At 44.1% G+C, this 23509-nt stretch overlaps 2 protein-coding genes across 6 annotated transcripts in view; one reads left to right on the forward strand and one right to left on the reverse strand.

The window, feature by feature from the left end:
- Positions 1-8637, reverse strand: part of FAM117A (family with sequence similarity 117 member A) — a 32205-nt gene extending 23568 nt beyond the window's left edge. For 2 of the 4 annotated variants that reach the window (XM_040617588.1, XM_040617587.1), the window contains exons 1-4: positions 8527-8637; positions 7693-7800; positions 5005-5159; positions 1478-1574 (exon numbers count right to left, since the gene is read on the reverse strand). The gene's annotated coding sequence lies outside the window, so the exon portion shown is untranslated. The remainder of the gene's footprint in view (positions 1-1477; positions 1575-5004; positions 5160-7692; positions 7801-8526) is intronic. The other 2 variants (XM_040617589.1, XM_040617590.1) reach the window with 2 other exon arrangements.
- A 216-nt stretch (positions 8638-8853) lies between these two features.
- On the forward strand, positions 8854-22560 carry KAT7 (lysine acetyltransferase 7). 2 transcript variants are annotated; one of them, XM_040617584.1, is made up of 15 exons: positions 8854-9070; positions 10570-10717; positions 12004-12180; positions 12372-12611; positions 13181-13263; positions 13505-13594; positions 14309-14407; positions 14577-14687; positions 15546-15737; positions 15940-16029; positions 16948-17088; positions 18837-18930; positions 19105-19251; positions 19958-20064; positions 20743-22560. In XM_040617584.1, the coding sequence occupies exons 1-15, from the start codon at positions 9056-9058 to the stop codon at positions 20842-20844; spliced, it is 1836 nt and encodes a 611-aa protein (XP_040473518.1). In that variant the 5' UTR covers positions 8854-9055; the 3' UTR covers positions 20845-22560. The 2 variants fall into 2 exon arrangements, with proteins under 2 accessions (XP_040473518.1, XP_040473517.1); XM_040617583.1 differs by lacking the exon at positions 8854-9070 and having other exon boundaries at positions 10531-10717.
- The last annotated feature ends 949 nt before the right edge of the window (positions 22561-23509 follow it).

Raw genomic sequence — 23509 nt, forward strand, 5'->3', positions numbered from 1 at the left:
CTTTAGTATGTAGGAAGAGGCAAGAAAGCACCAGCTGTTCCCTATCAAATGGGCTACAGCCATTCTAGCTCAGATGAGTTGCACATTATCAGCCAGCCAAGTTTATTTGCAACAAAAATGGGCCTTTCTGTATCCTTCCCCAAAGACACACACCACAGAGTAAGTGTTATAAAATTAAAGTTCCTACATTCCCACAGGCTACACTCCAGCCTACGCAATGCGGTCATCTCCCCGTAATTAAGGTTCCTAATTCTGTGCTGCATAGTAGCAGAAGTAACACAATCTTTTACAACTGCTTGAGGGCTGCAGGTCAAGGATCCAACTTCTTATCATACTCTGCCTGCTTGTTTCCATTGCCTCTGCCACAGCAGCTTCTGTAGCCTTCTCTCCTTGCACAGAAGGAGACCTGACCTACCACACCACCAGTTAACTATTCTCAGTTTTCAGAGCCTCAGAAAGCCAGCCATTTCATTACAATTAGCAAACACCACAAAGCTTCAGAATTATCAAATGCATCTCACGGCTATGGACAGACCTATTCCAGACGTGTTCCAGAAAGTCACCTTTTAACACTTAATAGCACTGTCCAGTTCCTCAGTATTTACCAGCAGCATGCAGAAGAGTATCTCTGTGTAACAGGCCAGGCCTTCCCTTCCCCATGAGACTCCTCCGAGTACACCCTACTACACATCCCAGAACTGCTGCCCACCATTCTTTAGCTTTATGTCACTTGATGAAGTGACAGGAAATAGGAAACATGTCAGGCTGAAGAGTTGCCACTGCAGTCTTGTCATTCTGGTCCAGCGCTCAAGTCCCAAATGCGATTATATTTCTGGCTGTTTGCTATGGGTAGGAGGGAGACAGAGCTTAGATTTAAAGTCCTGATCAGCTGAGCATGAACGTGGAAGATCAAAGGGTCATTCAGCATACAAGCTAAGCTTTCCCTCATTGTCCTTGAACAAAATTCCTCTCACTCTGAACTGTGGAGTAAAATGCCTGCCTGTCTGCCTCCCACTCTTATCCCCAGGAGAGATGGCTGCACTTCACTACTGGACAGTTTCTGCACTCAAATGTTTTGAGATGAAAAGCTCTAAAGAGCAGCAAGATAAATAAAACTGCAGTTTATTAAAAGAGACTAACAGATTATTCACCAGACCAGCCAAGCTATTTCACAGTCTGGTCATGCTTGCAGTGCAAACAGTGGGAGTTTTGGGAACACAGCACAAACCCTGCTAAGAGTAAGGAGACATTATGAAATGGATCATTTTAACCAAGTCATGGAAAGGCTCCTAATAGTATGAATCATCAATATAACAGAAAGAAAGAGTACACTTGAAAGTAATCACTGATGTCCAGCACTGCCAACATGGTAATAGAGCATGCAAATTAATACAAGCAGACCAAGGAGAGCAAGTCAATCAAGTACCAAACAGGCAAGGGACTCAAAACTACAGCTATAACAGAGCGTATCTCATACCTGCTGCTGCAACATCCTCCACGGCTGCCTGGGTTCCTTCTACCCACTATAAGAGCCATCTGATCACCTCACTGCTGTGACCCTGTAGCTTCTCCTGCTGGAAAACAGATGCAACAGGGATGAAGTTTATTACCTGCTTTAGGATCTTTTCATCATACACTTGCAGAAGGTTGGGTACATGATTTCCCATTTTATTTTATACCACCATTAGTGCTGATGGTGTTCAGGGCTATCCCCTGCTTTGTGCCAGGCTGTGCATTTACACAGAAGCTGGCACTTGACTGTTCAAAGTGACACACAAAAGTTGCCTGCAAGAAGACATAACACATCTAGGGGACACCAGGACTTGTGATCTGTGCTGGCACATCCCACATCCTAAGAGATGATCTTGTTTCTCCTCCCAGGCCTAACCACTTGGCTTCAGGAGTTAGCCAGCATCTAGTCACCTCGTAAGATTTCCCAGAATAAACCAGCCTGCATCAGGTGTAAAACATTTCCCATTAAGGAATAACAGCATGCTTAGGACAACGTGCCTTAAAGGAAGCTTTACATTTCAGGACTGAGAAACCACAGCTTTGCCTGTTTGCACAGAAGAGTGTCAGCAATTAGAGCTCTAGTTCACCCATCAGCTACTGTCTGGCAAAGCATGGCAGCTCAGTCACACAGCAGTACCCTTCCATTTCCTGAAACCAAATTAGATTAGAAACTGTTAAAAGTGTGATACAGAAAAAAGTTTACATAAAGGGCTGTATTTGGCACAAGAATGTTATTCCCTCATAGATACAAGGCAGTCCCAAGACATGATCCCCAAGAAGCGCTGCTGAACTTTTCCAGTACATGGAACTTACAAATTTGGTAGCAATGGTAAATAAAGCTGTGGTAACAACTGGCACAATGTAATTAGGAAAAAATGCAGACGCTGAAGAAAATAACCTACTTGGCTCACCTCAGAGCTCAGCAAGCCAGAAGTTCATATGGGAAGAAACTTTTTTCTTTGCCATGAATAATTACAAAAACAGGAGTTTCAAAGGAAATCAGCAGTTCCAGCTGGCACATAAACCTTATCCTAGGAACAGCCATTTTGCAGCAGTGCACTTCTAACAGGACACAAGACCCCAGAAAGCAATAACATTACTCACCCCAATCTTTACTTATCTGAAAATTTTCTTCAGGACAATATGTTTTTTCCTAATTAGAGCTATACAGGACAGTGATCATATCACATGTTACAAACTGGTGTAAAAGCTACTGCTTCCACGTTGCGATATGCTTCCTCCAGATATATCCTCCCATTCTCCATCCGTTCTGGATTGTCAGTTTGCACTCTGTTTTGGCTCCTTCAGTGTTAAAGCACAGAGCTAATCAGTATCCTAAGAAACTAATAGAAAGATAAACCTGCCTAAACAGAGAAGCTGCCAAATTGATGCACGTCTGATATCAGAGTAAGCCATACCATCCCAGCAATGGTGTCGTTCAGTGTACCAAACTGGTAGTAGGCTGATAAAAATCATTTTGCCTAGCTCTGGTTTTTACTTCCACCCTGTCTTAGTACAATTTTCTCTTGCTCCTTATCTTAAGACTGCTTACTTTCTTGACCTTTGGCTGAGCCTTCAAGTATACTCCACCCTTTAGTCTGGGGTGCCACTTGGTTTGTTACCCGCTTCCTATTTTCACTTTGAATCTAAATAGCAGGCACATCCTAAATCATCCCTCTATCTCCACTACCGCAGGCAATTACCTGGGGCACAGACTATGATGATTAGGGACCACTCTTTAATTAGTGGAGCAAGCAAAGACAAATTCTGTCCCTACTATACTCACATATAACTTGTTTTTTATATCCCCAACCAAGATATCCAATGCCAGCTGGAAACTAAGCTACAAAGTCTATGGCTAGTTGCCCACAGCACCACAGTCAGTCTTATGAAAAAGAACTGCCCAGAGGATGGGCTCAGAAATGCCAAACAGGATAAAGTTTCACCTTCACTTCCCACGTCAGTGTCACCTTTTGTGACAAATGTTTCTTAAACCTGCAAAAGTCTGTGTCATTGGGCTAAACAACATGAACAGAGTTTTCCTTCAAGGAAGTATACAGTGGACTTGATTGATTAGGAGGCAAGGCATTAAGATCACTGCCAGGCAGTTGGAGAGCACTGCCTAGACTGGAAGGAATGTATTAAAGGAGCAGATCACAAATCCAAAAGCAGACAAGAGAACCCAAAAAATAAGCCATTTTAGCAGGAACAGCACAGGGATGGCATAAAAATATCTGGTCTATCAATAGGCTTTAGTTCTACCAGGGCAAAATGTACTTTTTTATTGCAACTATTTAATAATTAGATTATACTATGAGACCCAAGGGAGGGAGGGAGGAGGGGAGGGAACCAGGAAGTGTGGCTATATTCAGCTGTAACTAAGTGAAAAACTTCTGCTTTCAGCAAAAGTCAGACTAGGTCTTTTTTCCATTACAATTTAAAAAAAAAAAATGTAGGCCAAATGGGACTGACCTTGTTCCCAATGCCAGAAAACACAGGTTCCGCTCAGATGTCTGTGTGCCAGAGCCCCAGGGAAAGAGCGCGAGCATGGATTCCGTTCAAGTTTACTGAAACACCCTTGTCCATCTACAGCTAGATGTGTTCTGCAAGACCTTCAGATCAATGCATAGGACATGGCTACAGTTCTCCATACAGGGGTGTCTGTGACTATTTATACAAGTCAGCATCCATTCAGATCTAAACCAGCTTCAGGCTTTAAAAAACAAAAAACAAAACAGACACCACCACACCCAACCTGCCTGCTGAACTGTATGCAAACAAATCCTTTTCAAACTGAAGGCCTCCTGATACGCAACAGCTGATGAATGTTATTTTTTTAATGCAAAAGTAAAAAAATACTATGCCAATCTGCTAATAAATCCCACAGGCTATACCTGCTTCAACACTATGATTGTCTCAGTTGAGTACATTCGTTACTGTTGAGTTTGTTTCTGAAGCATACCAAAGCCCACTAGAGAGCTGGCATCTTCAGCTGTAAACAGAAGTAAAGACGCAAAAATACCTAGGGCCAAGCTTGTTGTTAGACCACGTTCCACAGCAGATTTTCTACCACATCACATTCTGTGCCTTGTACCTTCTACAATTTGTATATACATACTCACACTTAACCAGTTTACACATGGCTGACTATACTTTATCAAGAACCAGGTTCAAGCTTCTCAGCTAGTGACAGAAAAATTTAGGCTCCAACCCCTGCTCAAAGCCAGGCTGATGCAGATCAGGTTGCTCAGGCCCAGTCCAAAAATACAGGCAGCAAACAGCAGCTAGCCCTCAGTTATTCTATAGTAAAAGTGCCCTTGTGACAGACGGCGACCCACTCCCAAAAAGGTCTTTAAGACACATCAAATTGGGTTAGAAGTCAAGAGGTTCTCTGATGCAGCTCTGTTGCCCAGACTTACAACATCTAAAACTCAAACATTTTAAAATATATAGCTGGAACCCAAACCCAAGAGGGAAGCCACTTCTACTCACCTTCTGAAAGTATGAAAGTAAGAGCAGCAGCAGTCCTGGATCTTCCTATCAGTGTAACAGTGCCCTGGATATTTGCACCACTTTATCATTATCCTAGTCTTTCTGTAACTCTAGTCCCCAAGACTAGACTGAGATGATACGGACTGAGAAGACACCTAAAAGCAAATAAGATTTATTCAAGTATAGCACTTCAGATATTTTTACGGTATATTTTCATTACATAGCATTTCTCTCACTTGCTTTAAAACACACTTAAGTAGGTAAAGCAACTCTGTAGGAATGCATTATACCAAGTAACACACAAAGTAATTAAATTGAATGCTTTGAAGTATTTTACAAGCATTTATTCTGCTTCATCACAATTCCTACATAAGCAAGCCCACTTTATATTATCACTAATATGAGTGATAGCTATATTACAGATCCTGCAGGCAGCTCACTTAATACCACTGTCTCCAGAACTAGTGGGAACCAAGGCAGATTATAGTTTTAAACCTAATTTCAACCTACTGATGCTTGCACCTGTTTACGGAGATTGGATTTAATGAAAATTCCCTTTTAATTGCCTGTATTTTCTAAGATTCAGCAAGAGATACTTTTTTTTTTTTTTTAATACAACAGTGAATGTACCTAAGCCCAGGCTCCAAAGACATTTAGTGAGGCTAAAGGCCTAGAGAGATTTCAATAGATTTAGTGAGATCTTCAGGGCCAAGAGATTTCAGGCAGCTAACTCTGCTGACATCAGTGGCAATCTGCAACCTATATATATATATTAAATAACCTAGGATTTAAAAAACAAACATCACTGTTGTGTGATTTAACGTGACATTTCAAGTCATCGGGCATTTGCTAAACTTTCTTCTAATGTAGTATCAGGAAATTCCTCATTTCCTACTTAGAAAATACTGACAAGAGTTAAACTGCAAGTCTGTCTTAAGAAACTTATTAAAGGGAGCTTAACCCAGTGGAGATCCTACACCAGTTTTGCACCCTGAAGAAATCACCCCCTCCCTTTCCAAGCCAATTCCCAATTTCGGGAGCTTGCTCAGGGTGAAACAGCTGTTTCATGCACTGACATCTAGTGGCGATGCCAATACGGAAAGCACCTGCCAGCACACGCAGGCCTCCACTTTCACCTCCCTTTTGTGTTTTTCCCTAGAACAGAGCTGCAGTTTCAGCTCCAATGAACACCAGGGCCGGAGCTTCTTCAGTACCAAGCACTGGCCATGGCCAAGGGCTGTATGTGAAGGACTGTACAAGTTAATGAAAAAAACAGGTTTTTATTTCTGCTATAAGTCTAAGATTGGGCTGGATTTTGAACTGCAGCATAGCAGCAGCAAGTTAAATCCTTGCAGTCTGTTCTACTGGTATATACACACATACAGAAAAGTTCTTGCAACCTGTGCTGTGGTCATAACATGGTCTGGTTTTTGCTCTTATATGAGAGCATGAGACAGTTTTAGCAAATACAAGCCCATCTTCCCTTGTCATTGTCCCCTTCCTCCACACACAATGGATACTCTAGAATTACATCAATTCAGTGCTCAAACTGAACAGATGAATTACACTTCACATTACCATTTTAATTATCAGAAGACTATAAAACTGCATGGGGAACTGGATTCCTGGCTTCTGTTCAAGTTCTGCCACCTCTAGGAAAGTTATTAAACACCACCCACTTCTGTTTGCTCTGGTTTCCTACCAACATCCTGTTGGTGGTGGTGAGTGCTGCTAACATGCATCAACATTAACAACCTATTTCAGACATAAGCTTCAGTAACACCTAGAAGCTCTAATTAATACTCTCTTTACCTGATACAATTAAGGACTATAGCTCTCATAACACGGAGTTTTTGATAGAGAATCCTTTACCTACCACCAACAGGCAACTATTTCAATGGGATGTAGTAAGTGTGTAACTTTTCACAGTTCCTGTATTCTTTAGTCTTTTTTATTCAAGCAAATCTGCACTTGAATTCAGACATTTTCAAGGCCCGAACGTGTTATGTTACAACCCGTCTTGAAGCTAATTGTCATTTTTCTACCACAAGCAGATTCCATTTAATGCAAGAAAAAATAAAAGATGAAGTTGCAACCTACAAGCTCTTTGAAATCTTTTTTATTGCTCGTAACTGTCCCATGTTTCCATTAAAGCCCTTCATCAGTTTGCAGCATTAGAATCATTCACTCTTGTGAGGACTGAGCTTTGTCTCACGGAAAATACATGGGAGACGAGCAACTACAAAGTGTTTGGACCAACTCCTCCCTTTTCTTTCCATCAGGGAATACTGCACTACTTTTCTTTGTTCCCATTCTTCTTGCCATTCTTGGCGATGCTTTAGTTCATCCCAGATTTATCTTAAGTTAAACATTTCATGTTATTCTAATAACTTGAGAGCATAACATTCGTTAGCCTAGCAATACATTTGGGCTTAACTGCAATTTGAAATTCTACAAAATTCCAGGCAGACTTTTCTTTTTCTTATGAAGTAGGAAAAACTCATGCATTTGTGCAGCATTGTTTTCTCCTGCAGCTGCCTTTCAGTAGGTTTCCAAATTGGCTCACTGAAATAACCAAACTTACTGACTTGATCATGCATCCACAGTTTTCATGGGCTTAATATGTACTATTTTTAGATCAAACATACACTTATTTGCAACCAATGCATACACTCCCACTTCACATACCACACACACTGCTTCCCATTCCTCTGTGCTTTGGCAAAAACAGAGGTATTTCATCTCAACTTCTTCAGAACATTTGCCTTTCAATATTTCACAGGAGATTGGATACACCTAGAAGCAATAACAATTTGGAATAAGAAAAGTGGTATTACTTGTATGACTAAGGATGACATACACTCACGAGGATTATAGGATCAGGCCCTGAGAATGTAATAATCCCTAAAGATAACAATAGTTTGAAAAGAAATCATTGTGTTTGATCTCTTCAGGTCTTTTTATAAAGCAATCCACTGGTGCTCATAGACTGCTTTATCACATTAACATTTTGATATATGATGTTTAACCAGCTACCGGGCAGGTCAGATCAGACTCGGGGGAGGGGGGCAGGGCAGACCCCCGGGGGTGGGTGGGTGGAGGGAGGGGGGCACGGCAGACCCCGGGGGGGGCACACCCCGCAGCCCCCGGCCAGCCAGAGCCGCCTCAGCAGCTCAGGGAAGAGACACGACCAGCTGATATTCGCCCGTGACAGAAATACACAGGAAAAGCTTCACCCAAAACACACACGCCCCGCGACGATATTTTGAGAGCGGAAGAATGAACTAACGCCAACAGCCTCTCCGACCAGGAGCCCGCCGCAGCGCAGCCCTGCGAGGCCCGCCCAGGCCTGCTAGGCCCCCGCGGCGGCCCGCCCCAGCGCGGCGCCAGGGCTCGGGAACGGCCTCTCCCTCCAGCTGGCCGCGCACAGGGCAGGCGGCGGCACCCCCCTTAGCAGAAGGGGGGCCGGGAGCCGGAGGCGCGGCGCTCCCCGCCTCCGCCTCAAGAGCAACGGGGACTCACCGCCTTCCTCCACCCAATCACTCCATGGACCCGGCGGCGCGCCTCTGCCCGGCCCCAACATGGCCCCAGCGGGAGGGCTCAGGCTGCCCGAACCCAACATGGCTCCCTGGGGAACGCAGCCGCTCCGGTCCCCGGGAGCCCGCTGACTTCGCGCCGAAACCCAAGATGGCCGCCGCCCCAGCCCCCGCTAACAGCCCTCAGCCCGAACCCAAGATGGCCGCCGGTAGCTTCACCGTCAGCGGCGGCGCCGCCGGGACACTCGTCAGAATCCAAGATGGCAGCCCCCGCTGGCACGGGACTGGCTCGGGGTCACGTGACGGGGGGTGTGGGCCGTGTCCCGGCGGAAGTGTGAGGGACCGAGCAGGGAACTGGGACTGGCGGCAGCAGGCTGGCGCCGCCGGAGCAGAGGTGCCGCAAGACGGGAGACACGGCTGTCACCACGGAGCCCGCCAGCGCTAACACGGCGGCGACTGCCGCTTCGCGGGCCGGGGGCGCCGGGGACCAACCAACCTCACTGCCCCCGCCCAGGATGCCGCGCAGGAAGGTGAGCGTGGCTGAGGGACTAGGGAGGCACCGGGCGGGGGACTGGCGAAGCTCAGGCCGTAGCTCTCCCCCCTTTTCCACCCCCTCCGCTACCTCTCATGGGCACAAAACCGGGGGGAAAATAGCGGCCTTCAGCCCATTGCGCCCGCCTCGCTCGCTTCCTGAGTGGCTGCCACACGGGCATGCTGGGCGCTAATTGGCCATCTTGCTCGTCACTCATCGCCCCCAACGGTTACCATTTCCCCTCCCCCGCGCCTGCAGCTCGGCCCGCCTCTTGGTTTTCCCGACTGGGCAGGCAGTTGGAGAGCTGTTCACGTATTGGTCGGACTGCCTTGCCTTGCTGGCCGCTGATTGGCTTCCGGGGCTGCCGATCTACGCCCCCAACGGTATCCTCCCCGCGCGTGCTTTGCTTCTCCCTCTCTCCCTTCCCCCATCCCACCCCGGTTGATGTTTCACTAGGAGGGAAGCTTGCAGTGATAGGCTGGCGGCTGCCGTCAGTCACGCTCGGCGGCCGCGCTTTGTTGCTCTCTTAAGCTATCATTGGCGGGTTCTCCCTTTCGGCTCCTCCCATGCACGCTGTGATTGGTCGGGACCGGCGAGTCTCCGCTGGGTGCAAAACAAAGCGGCGCGGGGGCCGCGCTCGCGCCACCCGTGCGCGCGGGGCCTCGGCAGCGCCCCAGCCCCTCCCCTCAGGCGCGCGCCGGCCTCGGCGCCTTCCCCTCGGGGCCGGCGGCCGCGGGGTGCCTCCGCCCGCGCCCCGTGGCTCCGGCCGCTCTGGCCGACACCTGTGGGCGCTTCCACACTCCGGCTGTCGGGTCAGGGCTGTCGTGCGGGGGAGGGATCTTGAGAGGCCTGGTGGCTGCCCGCCAGCTCCCGGGGCCTGCTTCCCTCAGGGCAGGCCGCTGCGTGGTGCAGGGGGCCGCGCTGGTGGGCCAGGACAAGGTGAACGCGGCTGCATTCGCGGCCTGTTCTAGCGCAGCCTCTTTGCTGAGTGCCCTGCTTTTCTCTGCCCTGCGTTGCTGAGTGGTGAAGAGCCAGTGTGGCCGTTGCTGGAGCCCATCTGCTTGCTCCACCAGCTGCTCCCGCGGCGCCTGGTGCTCTGCTGGGCTGGCTCTGCTGTTGTGAACAGGCAGATGGTGCAGGAGTGTTGTTGGCTTGGCAGGGTGATCCGAGAACGGTCAGTTCATAGCATTGTCCAAACTAGCCCTAAACCTGATTTACCTTTTGCTTTAAATAAAATCCAGTGCTACAGTTATCTTCCTTAGTGGATCAGTTTGCAGAAACTTGTTATTATAAAAGGCACTGTCCGACACTGCATATTTATTGAGCTAAAATATCTTCTCCAGAGTAAATACACTTGACATTTATTAGCTTGCATGTGTCATTGTGTCAGCTTGAATTTATCTATCTAGTATAAAATAGTGGGGGGTTTTAATAGTATAAATAAAATATGCAAGTTTAAATGCTCCTTTGCTAATGTCTGGGTCTGTGGTGTCACAGAGGAACGCAGGCAGTAGCTCAGATGGAACAGAAGACTCTGATTTTTCTACTGATCCTGAGCATACAGACAGCTCTGAAAGTGATGGCACATCACGACGATCTGCCCGTGTGACCCGTTCCTCAGCCAGACTCAGTCAAAGCTCTCAAGGTAAATGCTTTATTTTCTTAAACAAAGGAAAGAAAAAGCAGCCTCTTAAGCAAAACAGGCTCAATGTACTCCATATTCCTGACCTTTAGAACTTAAATGAGTGGAGTTTATACCTAAATAAAAATATTTAACGTTTTTCATTTGCTATTAATGCAGCACAGCAAAAAGCAGTCTTTATATGTGCATATTGCACAAATGAGTTAATATAGTCTAAAGATTACACTGGTAGTAGAAGTCAGAACTCAAGTATCCTCAGTTCAAAAAGTAAAAACGTCTATTTGTTAAAGAAAGTAGGAATCAAAACACCACGATTCTGCTGCCAGCTTTGCCTGATTTTTCTGAGAACTCTAAAAATTTACTTTCCATCTAGACAGTTCTATTGGTACTGGAGCCAAGCTAGAGAGAGGGTGTTTGGAGGTGAAAGTTGGTTTTCTGGTTTTTTGGGGTTTCTGTACTACAAGGGAAGATGCGTTTTCATGACTTGCTGGTGCTGACCCTACTCTGCAATAAATGTGATCAACATATTGCCAGTTGTTTTGTATGCTTTGGCATCAGTATTGTAAGAGGAAACATTGAATGTGTCCGCCTCCTCATTTTTAGTGTAAGTGCAGTCATTCTTGGCTGTTTGTTAATAAGCTGCCATCTGGCATCAAGGGGAGGAAATGACAGTAACTTCTTTCCATTGCTTCATGTATACGTTTTGATAAAGAATCTTGTTTTGCGAAAAAATATATTGCAAGTAAGAAATATATGTACATGATCATCTGGTAATTAGGTCTTAAAAACAAGAGGAAACGTGGTTGGGTGTGTATGGGATGTCTGTGAGATTTTAGGATTATGAAAGCATTATTTTAATGCAAAATAATTGTTTTATAGTCTGTGAGCAGCACAGGATCACAAAACGACACACAGGGTTCCAAATATAGCTCCACACCAGAAGCAATCTTGCTATTCCCAAGGGTTATCTGAACACTGATAACCTAACTATCAGAACTAATGGTTCTTTAGCTTTCCAAATGGAAGCTGGTTTGTAATTACTAGTTAAGTCCATAGAAAGCTGATCTAATTCCAGATTCCTGAGTGTTGGTAAAAGTGTCAAAAGATTTAAGCTCAGAAGAATGGAGCATGTCTTTGTGATGATGTGCAGCCATGAGCGGTAGGACAGAACTCTATGTTGATACCAGCTATCAGATGTTGGTATTACAGACTTCAGAGCACGTGCGAGGTGACTCTTTTGACTTACAGTGCTTATTGTGGGTGTAATTATGGTGTTTCTATGGAATTAGATTCCAGCCCAGTTCGTAATCCACCATCGTTTGGAGCAGAAGAGCCTGTCTATTCTACAAGGAGGGTAACCCGCAGCCAACAGCAGCCTACTCCTGTGACTCCAAAGAAATATCCACTCCGGCAGACTCGCTCATCTGGGTCAGAGACTGAGCAAGTGGTTGACTTTTCTGACAGAGGTACATAGGGTGCAGTGAGGCGTTGAAAGTTTGCAAAATGCTGTTGGAAAGAGTGTGTGACTCCATTCTCTGAGGGCACAGTATAATATCCTGAGGACAGAGCGTTTGAGACAGCTGTCTGGAGTTGCTTTACATATTTTTTTTGAAAGCTTTATTTCAGACAAATTTGTAACATCTTGATCCTTATTTAGACACTAAAAATGCAGCGGATCACGATGAGTCTCCGCCTCGTACCCCCACCGGGAATGCCCCTTCCTCAGAGTCTGATATTGATATCTCCAGTCCAAACGTATCCCATGATGAGAGCATTGCCAAGGACATGTCCATGAAGGATTCTGGAAGTGACCTGTCTCACCGCCCTAAGCGCCGCCGCTTCCATGAAAGCTACAATTTCAACATGAAATGTCCCACTCCTGGTTGTAACTCTTTAGGTAATTTCAGCTCCAGGATTAATCTGTTGGGTTTTGCCTTCCTGCTGTGATATTCAAAGTCCCACTCAGCTGAGTTTATGCATCCTAACAATATGCACTTAATTATGATCAGGAATATTACTGAGAAGTAGGTACAAAGAAGGGATATGAAGCATATTTGTAGGTATATTCTTTCTGGAGGTGTTTTCCGGCTAGGAGTGTTTGGGGGATGCTAGGGTGAAGAACAAGTTAAGAGTATGGGCACAGGTGTGGGAGGAGAATGCAGATTCTTGCAGGTAGGGTGCCAGTCTCTGCCAGAAGCAGGTTTTCAGAAACAAATTTTTGCAGACCTCAGATATGTGTGGCTGCTTGCATGGACTGCAGCTTTTGAGTTAGTGTGGAAAAGGTTTTCCTTCTTTGTTCTTAAAGCTTCTGCCATGAACCACGAAGCGTGCTCCTTCTGTCACACTGGTAAACTGAGCATGCTCCTTGAGAAGGTCATATGAGGGATCTGCCCATCTTGAGTGCTTTTTAAACATCTTTATGATCATATTTTTTAAAAGGTGGTGTTTTTTTCTGATCCTCTGCAGGACACCTAACTGGAAAACATGAGCGACACTTCTCCATATCAGGATGCCCACTATATCATAATCTCTCAGCAGATGAGTGCAAGGTAAATAAGTCTTTTTTGTTTTATCTTCCTTACCAATTTTTTTGAACAAAATGCCAAGACCTATCATTTATGAACAGAAGATAGAGTTAACATATTTCAGCTGATGTCTTTAGCTGTAAGACAGTAGCATTTGTGCGTCAAATCATCTGTGAATTACAGTTCAGAAAACTCACCAAAACAAGAGAAGGAAAAGATGAAGCCTTTGATAGTACTTTGCTGCAGCATGAGTTTTGGCTTCCAGGTGCGAGCCCAGAGTCGGGATAAACAGATTGAGGAGAGAATGCTGGCCCATCGGCAGGATGACAACAACAGGCACGCCACCAGACACCAGGTAGGCAGTCTGCACTTAATAGAGTGGCTGCTCAGTTTTCAGTGGGAAAACTTCAGCTTGTCGTTTCCAGCAGCAATGATTTTAACTTGATCTTCCTTCTTCACTTCAGATAAGCTGTTGCGGTGAGTCCTGGCACGCCCATTTGTCATCTCTGATTTGTTTCAGCAAGGGCAATTCGTTGTATTCCTCAAACGTGAGACTGGAGCACCTAGCAAGAGCAGAGAGGTGGCATTGGCCAGTAGTATTTACAAAGGAGGCTGGAGCTGTTCTCAGGATGACCTTTTCTGTGTGCTTTAATATGTAGGACAAGAGAATTCCTGCAGCACTGTAAACTACAATTTTGCTCTGACTAAACAGAAAAGAATAAAACCAGGGGAATTAAAATTTTCAGTTCCTGCATCTTGGACTTGAGTCAAGATGACTTAATGAGTCAGCTTGAGCTTTTCCCTATGATTAAGCAGCACATAAGGAGTGCACCCTGTCTTGTGGGACTGAGGTACACTGGCAAAGGCAAGCTGTGGTAGAAAGAAAAATTTCCTATTTTACATACTGATGTTGTACCTGCAGTGCCCTCTTATTAGCACGGGATTTGGTTCAGAGGCAGCAAACATCATAAAATGAAAGCCAGGACAGAGGTCCTATAGGGCGGGAAGGTAAAGAAAACTTTAAAGTGGATGAAACCTAGTGAAGGTTTCCACCTCTGCTTTCTTTCAGGCACCAACAGAGAGACAGCTGCGTTACAAAGAGAAAGTAGCTGAGCTCAGGAAGAAGAGGAACTCGGGGCTAAGCAAGGAGCAAAAAGAAAAATACATGGTAAAAGCAATGACTTTATTCTTTCATTCCCTCCTGTCTGGAATGAGACCACTAAACAGGAGTTTGGCTTTCCCAGTCATCCTGCAGCATTCTCAGCTAAAAATGCTGCAAAATCCAACAGTTTAGCAGCACCATGGCAGCAAAACCTCCTATTATTTTATTGTTCTAGGAGCACAGACAAACCTATGGCAATACTAGGGAACCTCTGCTTGAAAACTTGACGAGTGAGTATGACCTCGAGCTTTTCCGAAGAGCACAAGCACGGGCATCTGAGGACCTGGTGAGACTTCTAACTCAAAAATCACATAACAAATGTATTTGTTAGAAACGTGAATGCTTTCTGGGTTTTGTTGTACTTGTGCAGATAGAATCAGCGTTTGTGAGAAAAGCAACTACAGCCCAGCCAAGTCAGCCAAGTTACACTAGGGATAACATTTAAGTGCCACTCATTCAGAGGGTTTGCTGAAAATACAGCTGGTGTTAAGCATTTGCAGCCATGAATGCTGCAGTGCCTGCAAGAGGAATAATTAGTAACAGTCCCATTTAATAGGTGTTCGTTTTCAGTGAAAGAGTGGACAGCTTCAGCTGTCCACTGAAGGAGTGGCTAAGGAGTGATGATAACAGAAGACAAAAACCATCTTGACAGCAGCCAGTGACTGTGGAATGGAGCTCAAAACCTTGTAGGTGCTTTCCAAACCCACCTTCCATCTCCAGACATGAGCCGAAAGATACTCTGATGGTTACCAAGTGACAGTTGCGTGTGGGGTATCTCTGAGACAGAGCATTAGGCTGTATCCTTTCCCTACAGATTAGGAAAGAAGCGTGAAGCGGCAAGGAGTTTACATTGCCTTCGTGACAGAAAGAATATGATCCTAGTGTTGTCATGCTGCTAAGTGCTGATTCACAAGACGAATCCTGATGAAAGAACAGTCTGTACCGTGCTGCTTGTGGACAGGGCTCAGACTGTTTTGACTGAGGAGGTCTGTGGGATGGGTCATTAGATGTTGTCACATTGAAGGATGAATTTAGAAGACTTGAAGTGAATGATGTCCTTGTGGGAAACAAATAGGTCCCCCTTCTCTACCTACTTTTAATATTTTTTTTAAAAAAATAATTATCCTTTTTTTTTCATTCATAGGAGAAGTTGCGGCTCCAGGGCCAGATCACAGAAGGCAGCAATATGATTAAAACAATCGCTTTTGGCCGTTATGAGCTGGATACCTGGTATCATTCTCCTTACCCAGAAGAGTATGCTCGTCTGGGACGTCTCTACATGTGTGAGTTCTGTCTCAAATATATGAAGAGCCAGACAATACTGCGCAGACACATGGTAAGGGTTAGGGTAGAGCTGATTCCCAAGTTTTAAATCTGTTGTCAGCATGTAAACATTTTAAAACATTATCGTTGTTAACTCAGTTGCTCACTTTAGGAGGGGGGGAAGACTGCATGTTTCCTGGTATACCCAGTAGCTGTTGTAACTTTTTCTGCCCTTAAAACAGGAGTGTCACCCTAACTTTGTTTTCCTGTCGTAGGCAAAATGTGTTTGGAAACATCCACCAGGTGATGAAATCTACCGCAAAGGCTCCATTTCGGTGTTTGAAGTGGATGGGAAAAAGAATAAGGTAACAACTGTGATCATTAGGTCAGTCTTGAGTGTGGAGCCTATTTTTGAGATGTGCCAGGCACTGCTTTTCCTGTAAAGAACCAGGATGCAAATGGCCCTTTCTCCCTCTTAATTGCAGAAAGGCTACTAGAGTCTGATCTGTTCATTCTTGCAATTCTAGCAGCAGTTTTGTCTGCGTTTTCTTTGTGGTTATTCCTCAGCCCTGTTGTGCTCCAGCAGTTCTATCTGTTGTCTCCTACTATGGTTGGAGATATGTGTCAAGATCTCTTTCTGAAAGTTAGTGGGAAGATTACTGTGCTTGACCTCAGTAGGCTGCTACTGCCCATCTCCCATTCACTGTGGTGAATACTCAGTGAAATTTGGGTTAGAGTGGGAAGCAGCCTAAATTTGAAGGTGACCTCCTTAACCTTGAATTGAAGGGCAGAACATGCATCTGCAGCTGCAGATACAGTGCTAGGTAGTAGCACCATGCTTGTGCCCTGTCTTGCGTTGTGTCTGGTCTTGAAGGTTTCAGAGGAAAGAACAAAGAAACAAATGCAAAAGCTAAATTCTGCACTGCTGGAAGTTGGGAGGAATCTTTGATATTTACCGGAGATAACCTTGAAGCACTGGATTAATGCAATATAGTGCAAGCAAGCAGAGATCCCACCTTCTGCTCCTCTTCACTGGGGATGTGATGTTTAGAGCATTCAGAGATGAATATCACAAATGTCAATTCCCAGCCTTAGGAGGCTAGGCTTATCAAGTTTCATCACAAATGGAATTGTTTCCTGACCCAGCTGCTCTATTTGAAAGAGTGCATGTCATTTCTCAGATGAATCAGAATGTTCTTGTCGTTTCCCATGTATGCCTGTTTTTGTCCAGTCTTGGATGTTCCTCTATAATAAACTGGTGTACTCTATTATTTTGCTTCTAGATCTACTGTCAAAACCTGTGTCTGCTGGCAAAACTTTTCTTGGACCATAAAACACTGTATTATGATGTTGAACCCTTCCTCTTCTATGTCATGACTGAAGCTGACAACACTGGCTGTCACCTGATAGGATATTTCTCCAAGGTTAGTTGAAAATACATACATATGCATTACTGCCTCTCTAGAATGAGATTTAGGACACCAATTATCAGTACTGAATCTCCCCTCAGAGTTCTTGCAGTCTTGGGATTTGTTGCTTTTAGGAATAGATAAAGTTTCAAACCGGATCTGCATAAATTGTTCATACTTTGCTGCAGGGATTGGAGGTGTTTTGCTGTAGCATCTTTTGTCATTACTAACAAAAACCAAATCAGCTCAAATGAACTGTTGTTGCTAGGAAGCATAGTGGTGTCTTAAATATAGGCAAAAGAAAGGATAAAGAAAATTTAGAGAAAAATAAACTAAGTATTAGTCAGCATGTTTTGGGTTTTTTTTAATGAAGTACTTGAAGGAATAAAAATTCTTAGGTGGAGAAACTGGGGCATAACTCAAGTAAGTCACTGGCTAAGCTTAGAATAGGAGCCAGTTTTCTCAGCTGTTTTCTCAGACATGTTGCCTACCTAAAAAATAGCCAATCTGTTTGTTTAATCTCTGCTGCACATGAGTGAAATACATTTCCTGGTTGTTGTTACTTCAATACAGAAAAAGTTACTACCCTTCTGGACATGGTGATATCATGCAGTGTAGTTTAGAGGTTTCAGTCCGTGAAATTCTGTAGGTAGGAGAATACTCTCCCAAATAAAGTGCAGGCAACTATATTCCTTAAATAACTGAGTCGAAACTGGATAAATATCTAAGAAAAAAAAAGTTCTAAGGAAAAATGGCATTGATCTGCAGATAAGTGTGTCTGAGTTGTCTTTATCTGAACATTTCAATGTGCTTATAATGCTGCTGTGTTGTGGTTTAACTTCAGCTGGCAACCAAGTACCACACAGCTGCTCGCTCACTCCCCCCGTGCCCAGCAGGATGGGGAGGAGAATCAGGAAAAAGGTAAAATGCAAGGGCTGAAACAAGAACAATTTAGCAATTGAAATAAAATAATAATAATAATAACAAAACAACAGTAATAATAATGAGAAGGGGAGAGGAATAAAATCCAAAGGGAAGGGGAAAAAACCCCAAGTGATGCCCAGTACAGTTGCTCACCACCTGCTGACCAATGCCCAGTCAGTCCCTGAGCAGTGATCGACAGACTCAGACCACCTCCTCCCAGTTTATATACTGAGCATGATGTTCTGTGCTGTGGAGTACCCCTTTGGCCACTGCGCATCAGCTGTCCTGGCTCTGCTCCCTCCCAGTTTCTTGTGCCCCTCCCGCTTTCTTGCGGGCAGGGCCTGAGAAACTGAAAAGTCCTTGACTTAGTATAAATATTACTTAGCAACAACTAAAAGCACCAGTGTGTCAATAACATTGTTCTCATAGCAAATCCAAAATGCGGCACTGCAGCAGCTACTAAGAAGAAACTCGTATCCTGGCCAAAACCAGGATGTGCTGTTATGTCACTTTCCTGTTGCATGTAAACCTGGTAGATGACAGAGGTGGTAGTGAGTGTGTTACCAGTTCCTCAGGTACAGCTCCATGGCCAGCCATCCTAGGCTTGAAATTGTGCACCAGACACCCAATTTAAGGGCTAATAAAGTAAGACACTAAGCCAGGTTGGTAGCTGAAGGATGATCACGTTACTTGTTGTTAAGCAGGTTTTTCTACTGTTGCTGCTTTCACCTTGTATTGTATCAGTTGCACAGGCTTGTTCAGTTTGTTGGGATTATGGTATACCCATCATTTGTACAGATCTAGACCTGTTAATCTGTCCTCTCTGTTCTTGTTTTTAGGAGAAGAATTCTTTTCTCAACTATAATGTTTCTTGTATCCTGACAATGCCTCAATATATGAGGCAAGGTTACGGCAAAATGCTCATTGACTTCAGTAAGTAGAGAGAGAGAAATTCTACAAACATTATTCTGCCCAACGTGACAATTTCACCAAGAAATCTAATGTATTGATGGTGATGGTTGAGCAGTTTTCATTATAGCTGGTTTCTGCGTGTGCTAAAGAGGGTGACAGTTTAGGAAAGATAAATAGGTTTTCTTTCCTTTACAGGCTATTTGCTTTCTAAAGTAGAAGAAAAAGTTGGCTCTCCAGAACGCCCTTTGTCTGATTTAGGCCTCATCAGCTACCGTAGTTACTGGAAAGAAGTTCTCCTTCGTTACCTGCATAATTTTCAAGGAAAAGAGATCTCTATAAAAGGTATGTTTTTAAGCTAAATAAGCTTGTAGTGAATTGGTTCAGGAACATACCTATGCATCTCACTGATTTTCCTCAAATATGAGGCAGGTCGTGCTTGACCATTCATGTAGATGTGCAACAGCATAGTTAGTTTCTTCATAGGAATATTCCTGTAGTTGGGTATGGCTCCTTTCCAGTCCTGCCACGGTTAAAATACTAACACTATTTGGACCTCTTTAAATAGCATTTTTATGATTATGGCACCTAGGAGTGTGCAGCATTTCATAGAGATACCAAGGTAGTTCTGAAGAAGGAGCTGTCTTTCAGAGGATTACACCTTAACTTGGATCCTAAAATTGTATCACTAAATCATTGTGATGTGTAGGCTGGCTTTCAGTTTTTGGGTGAGCTGGGCTGTTTCTGTACAGCTCTGCATGGCTTGTACCCATAGCCCATGGCTCTTCAAGCTCTTTGCAATCAATTAGTCTTCAAGAGTGAAATAAGCAAAGGCAAGTTGTATAGAAGTGCTGTAGGTAACCAGGGTGGACAAGGGGTGCAAGCCGGCAGCAACAGTAACACTGCATGTATCTCCTTAGTATGTGTGAGGCATTTTGTGTGTACCCCTTCAAAAGGAGTTGCATAAAACTTGGAGTTGGAAACTTAACAGTTACAGGCTATTACAGAGGAGTTTGTTTCTGCTCTGACACGAACTGATACTGGTTTGCAGAAATCAGCCAGGAGACTGCAGTAAACCCTGTCGACATTGTTAGCACGTTGCAGGCACTTCAGATGCTCAAGTACTGGAAAGGAAAACACCTGGTCCTAAAAAGACAGGTATGATTTGTGATAGCTATTTCTGTATTTTTGTGTCTTTATATTTAGCTGTTAGATTCACGTGAACCTGCCGAAATCAGCATTGCCTTTGCATTGTGCTGGATTTTCTAGCCTTTTCATTCTAGTGGGGGAGCACTGTAATTTTCAGATGCAGTAACTGATAAAATACGACATGGGCAACCAACTTGATTCTTCAGTAGCATAAGAATATGATGTATTGACCTTCCTTTTCTGGTGTGTGGAATAATGTTGCTCATTATAAGTGGCTTTTTAGGGGAGCAATGGATCAACGTTCCCATCATGGTCCTCATCATGCCTGCCCTTTATTGGGCAACCAGATGACATAAAAGTGAACTGAATTAACGGAATCCTGAATGAGTCCTGTTTGTGTCCTCATTAGATACGAGACAAATGGTTTATAAATCTCAAAATGTGACAGCTTCTCTCTTTTGTTTTCTGCTTCCTGAGACTTCACTTTGTAGATGAATGTAGCCTTATTAGTGTAATTGGAAGGGCTTCTAGAAAGCTCTGTGGGGGAAATGTTATTTTTGTCACACTATGCAGTTAGTAGGCTAGTCATCTTCAGATTTGTGGACTTAGATGTGTGGTGGTGTGCCATGGATAATTCTCCACATGGATCATTTGTTTTAATCTGCTCTTTCATGCTCTTTTCCTTAGGATCTGATTGATGAATGGATAGCCAAAGAGGCAAAAAGATCCAACAGCAATAAGATAATGGATCCCAGCTGTTTGAAATGGACCCCTCCTAAGGGAACTTAGCTGTCTATCACTCCTGAAGCCAGTGAACCCCAGCAGTAGGAAGTACCCTAGGGATCTCTGTTGTATCTGTTGCTGTCGTGATTGGCTGGTACAGTACCCTCCTGAAAGATCAGTTCCCCTTGGTACTGTTCTGGCCCAGATCTTTTGTGCACACCACAGACGCTAGTTCTGAGGAACTTTATGTTTCGGCCTCAATGAGGTTGCAAGGATTGGATCTGTATAGGACCCAAACGAAGCTCCTAGCAGCACTGGCCCAAGGAGTTCTGATATCTGGTACTGTACCTGTCCAGTCACTGGTCTTACCCTCATGTTCTTATTCCAGTGAGGTTGTATTGTGTCCTATAATCTGATTGTTTCTTCCTTCAGGTTCCTTGCGTTCTGAGTAATGGAGATAAATTCTGTGGCTTTTGAACAAGGTCTAATGCTTGTTTGGGGAAAGTCTGGTTTTCCAACAAGCTGCAGTTACACTGACTTCAGCATTTTTAACTAGTCCTGTTTGATGGCCTGTTCTATTCCATGTATCAAATAGTTTTAGTAAGGTAATGTGCCACCTCTTTCAGCAGTGTTTTCCATATAATATAGCAGGTCTTCACATAGTTAATATTGTACAGTCAGAAACTTGCATATCTTGTAACTGAGTGGTGTGATTGTTTGTGTTACCCTGGAGGAGTCGAGGCTAAGTGTGTGAGAACATCATGGTCTGAGATGTTTGAAAGAGTTGCTCTTGGTATATGCTCCTGGAGCTACTACAGTACCATATCTGTTGGAGAGACCTCCGATTATAAGTTACTGTGTTTTCCTGGTTTATCTCTTGGAGTTAGTAGGTTCCTTTACACAGAAACAGCATGTTCAGTGTATTTCAGTGGAGATATTTTTCCCGGAGCAGTCTTCCCTGATTTGTAGGTCTCTTGGTATTGGAGAGGATTTTTTCCCTCTAGACTGAAGAAACAAAAACTTTAGGCAGATGTTTGCTAACCTTGTCCAAACAGCCACAGAAACTCTACAATGCAAATATTGTCAGTTGTTGGATTGCCTACAGTGTACGTTCTGTGCATCAGTGGCAGCTCTGGTTAGCTGTGTGGATGGTATGCTTCTCTGACAGTGCATCCTTGTTTGTCTTTGTAAAACAAAAAAGAACTTTTACTTCCTCTCTTCCATCAGGACCACCGGAAGAAACTATCGTACAATGGCTTTCAAGTATAACCACTGCCACAGGTTTCCTACATGGCTCCAGTGTGATTAACAGGGGGGGACAATGCTGGGGTAGATGATGGCAGCATCACACAGTGCCGATTTCATTTAAACCTTCCAATGCTTCCTCACTGGATGGTGTCTGAAATGAAGCACTTGCATTGTGCCAGGAGGTAGGAGCCATTTCCTGTTAACTACTGACCCATCCTAATGTGGAAAAGTTCTCTATTGTTCTTCTGATGGTTGTCTGCCTTTCTCTGCCTCCTTGAAAGAAAAGAAAAAAAAAAAAAGGATCATCAGTACATGATGTAGACCTTGTGGGCATTACTGAATTTTGCTGTCTCACGCCCTTTGCTCCTGTATTGTAACTAACTACAGATGCTCATGAAACTATCCAACAAAGTAGATCTGTTGTGGAGTAGGGAAGAAGGCCATTCTTGTGCAGAAGCTAAACCCTGTTCCCGTGACATGGTAGAATGTGCTGTTCTTATATCTACTTCTCAATAAAGCATGTTCTCTGCTCAAGTTTATGCCGCCTTTTTATTTTTTTTCATTCAGATGCTGTTGTGCATCTCCAGTTAAGCGAAGCTGCTGCTTTATGTTGCAAGGGACTAATTTGGAACCCATCTTTCTCCCTGGTGTATTAAGTATTGTGACTAGCATGACCTTGAGGTTGAACCTGTCAGAAATAGCCTGTATTGTGTGTTCATTCGAGAGCTCATTGTGCACAGGAGGCTACCATGAGGAATATATGGATGTTGTCAGATACTCGCAACTTACATACGTCATGCAAAATGGAGCATCTGTCAACCTGAAGTTCATTGAAGAAGGAAGGAGTTCTCCTAGAAGTGATGGCCCTAGATTTTTAGCCTTGCCTTCTGTGTTCCGTGACCAGACCTTCTTGTACTGTGGGAGGACTTGGGACAGTGAAGTCGCTGACCTTCAAAAAATGGTGTTTGAAGTTCAGCACATCTTTCAGACATCTTGAGTCTTTGATTCAGTCTCTGATATAAAATGGTTAATTACGCATACCTGCTCCAGCTTCTTCCAGAGATTCTGCTTTCCTACATAACTCAATAGGAGTTAAGAAGAATTAGGGAATGTTTTTGGACTTGGCTCTAAACTGCAGAGAGGCCACCTGATGTGTTGGTGATCACGGCCTGGGACTCAAGGTACTCAGCTTACAAAGAAAGAGAGCAAAGTAATTGAGATAGAATACCTTGGTAGTCTTGTTCCCATTGAGATGAAAATCAGGGATACCTCCCTGAACAACGATGCTTTTTTACTCAAGTCAGATCAAGGTTCTTCGTAGTTCTGTCCTGTTTTCCTTAATAAGACAGGTGTTTTAAGCATTTGATTTGAGAGCATTTTTACTACTTTGAGCACCATTTTGTACAATACCCGTTGCCTTTTTGCTGCCTTTTTGGGCTTTTTTTGTCTCTTTTGTTGCAAGTACAGAGAGGCAGTGTGATTT

The sequence above is a fragment of the Falco naumanni genome, chromosome 18 (genome assembly GCF_017639655.2).
Source record: "Falco naumanni isolate bFalNau1 chromosome 18, bFalNau1.pat, whole genome shotgun sequence".
Taxonomy (NCBI): Eukaryota; Metazoa; Chordata; class Aves; order Falconiformes; family Falconidae; genus Falco; species Falco naumanni.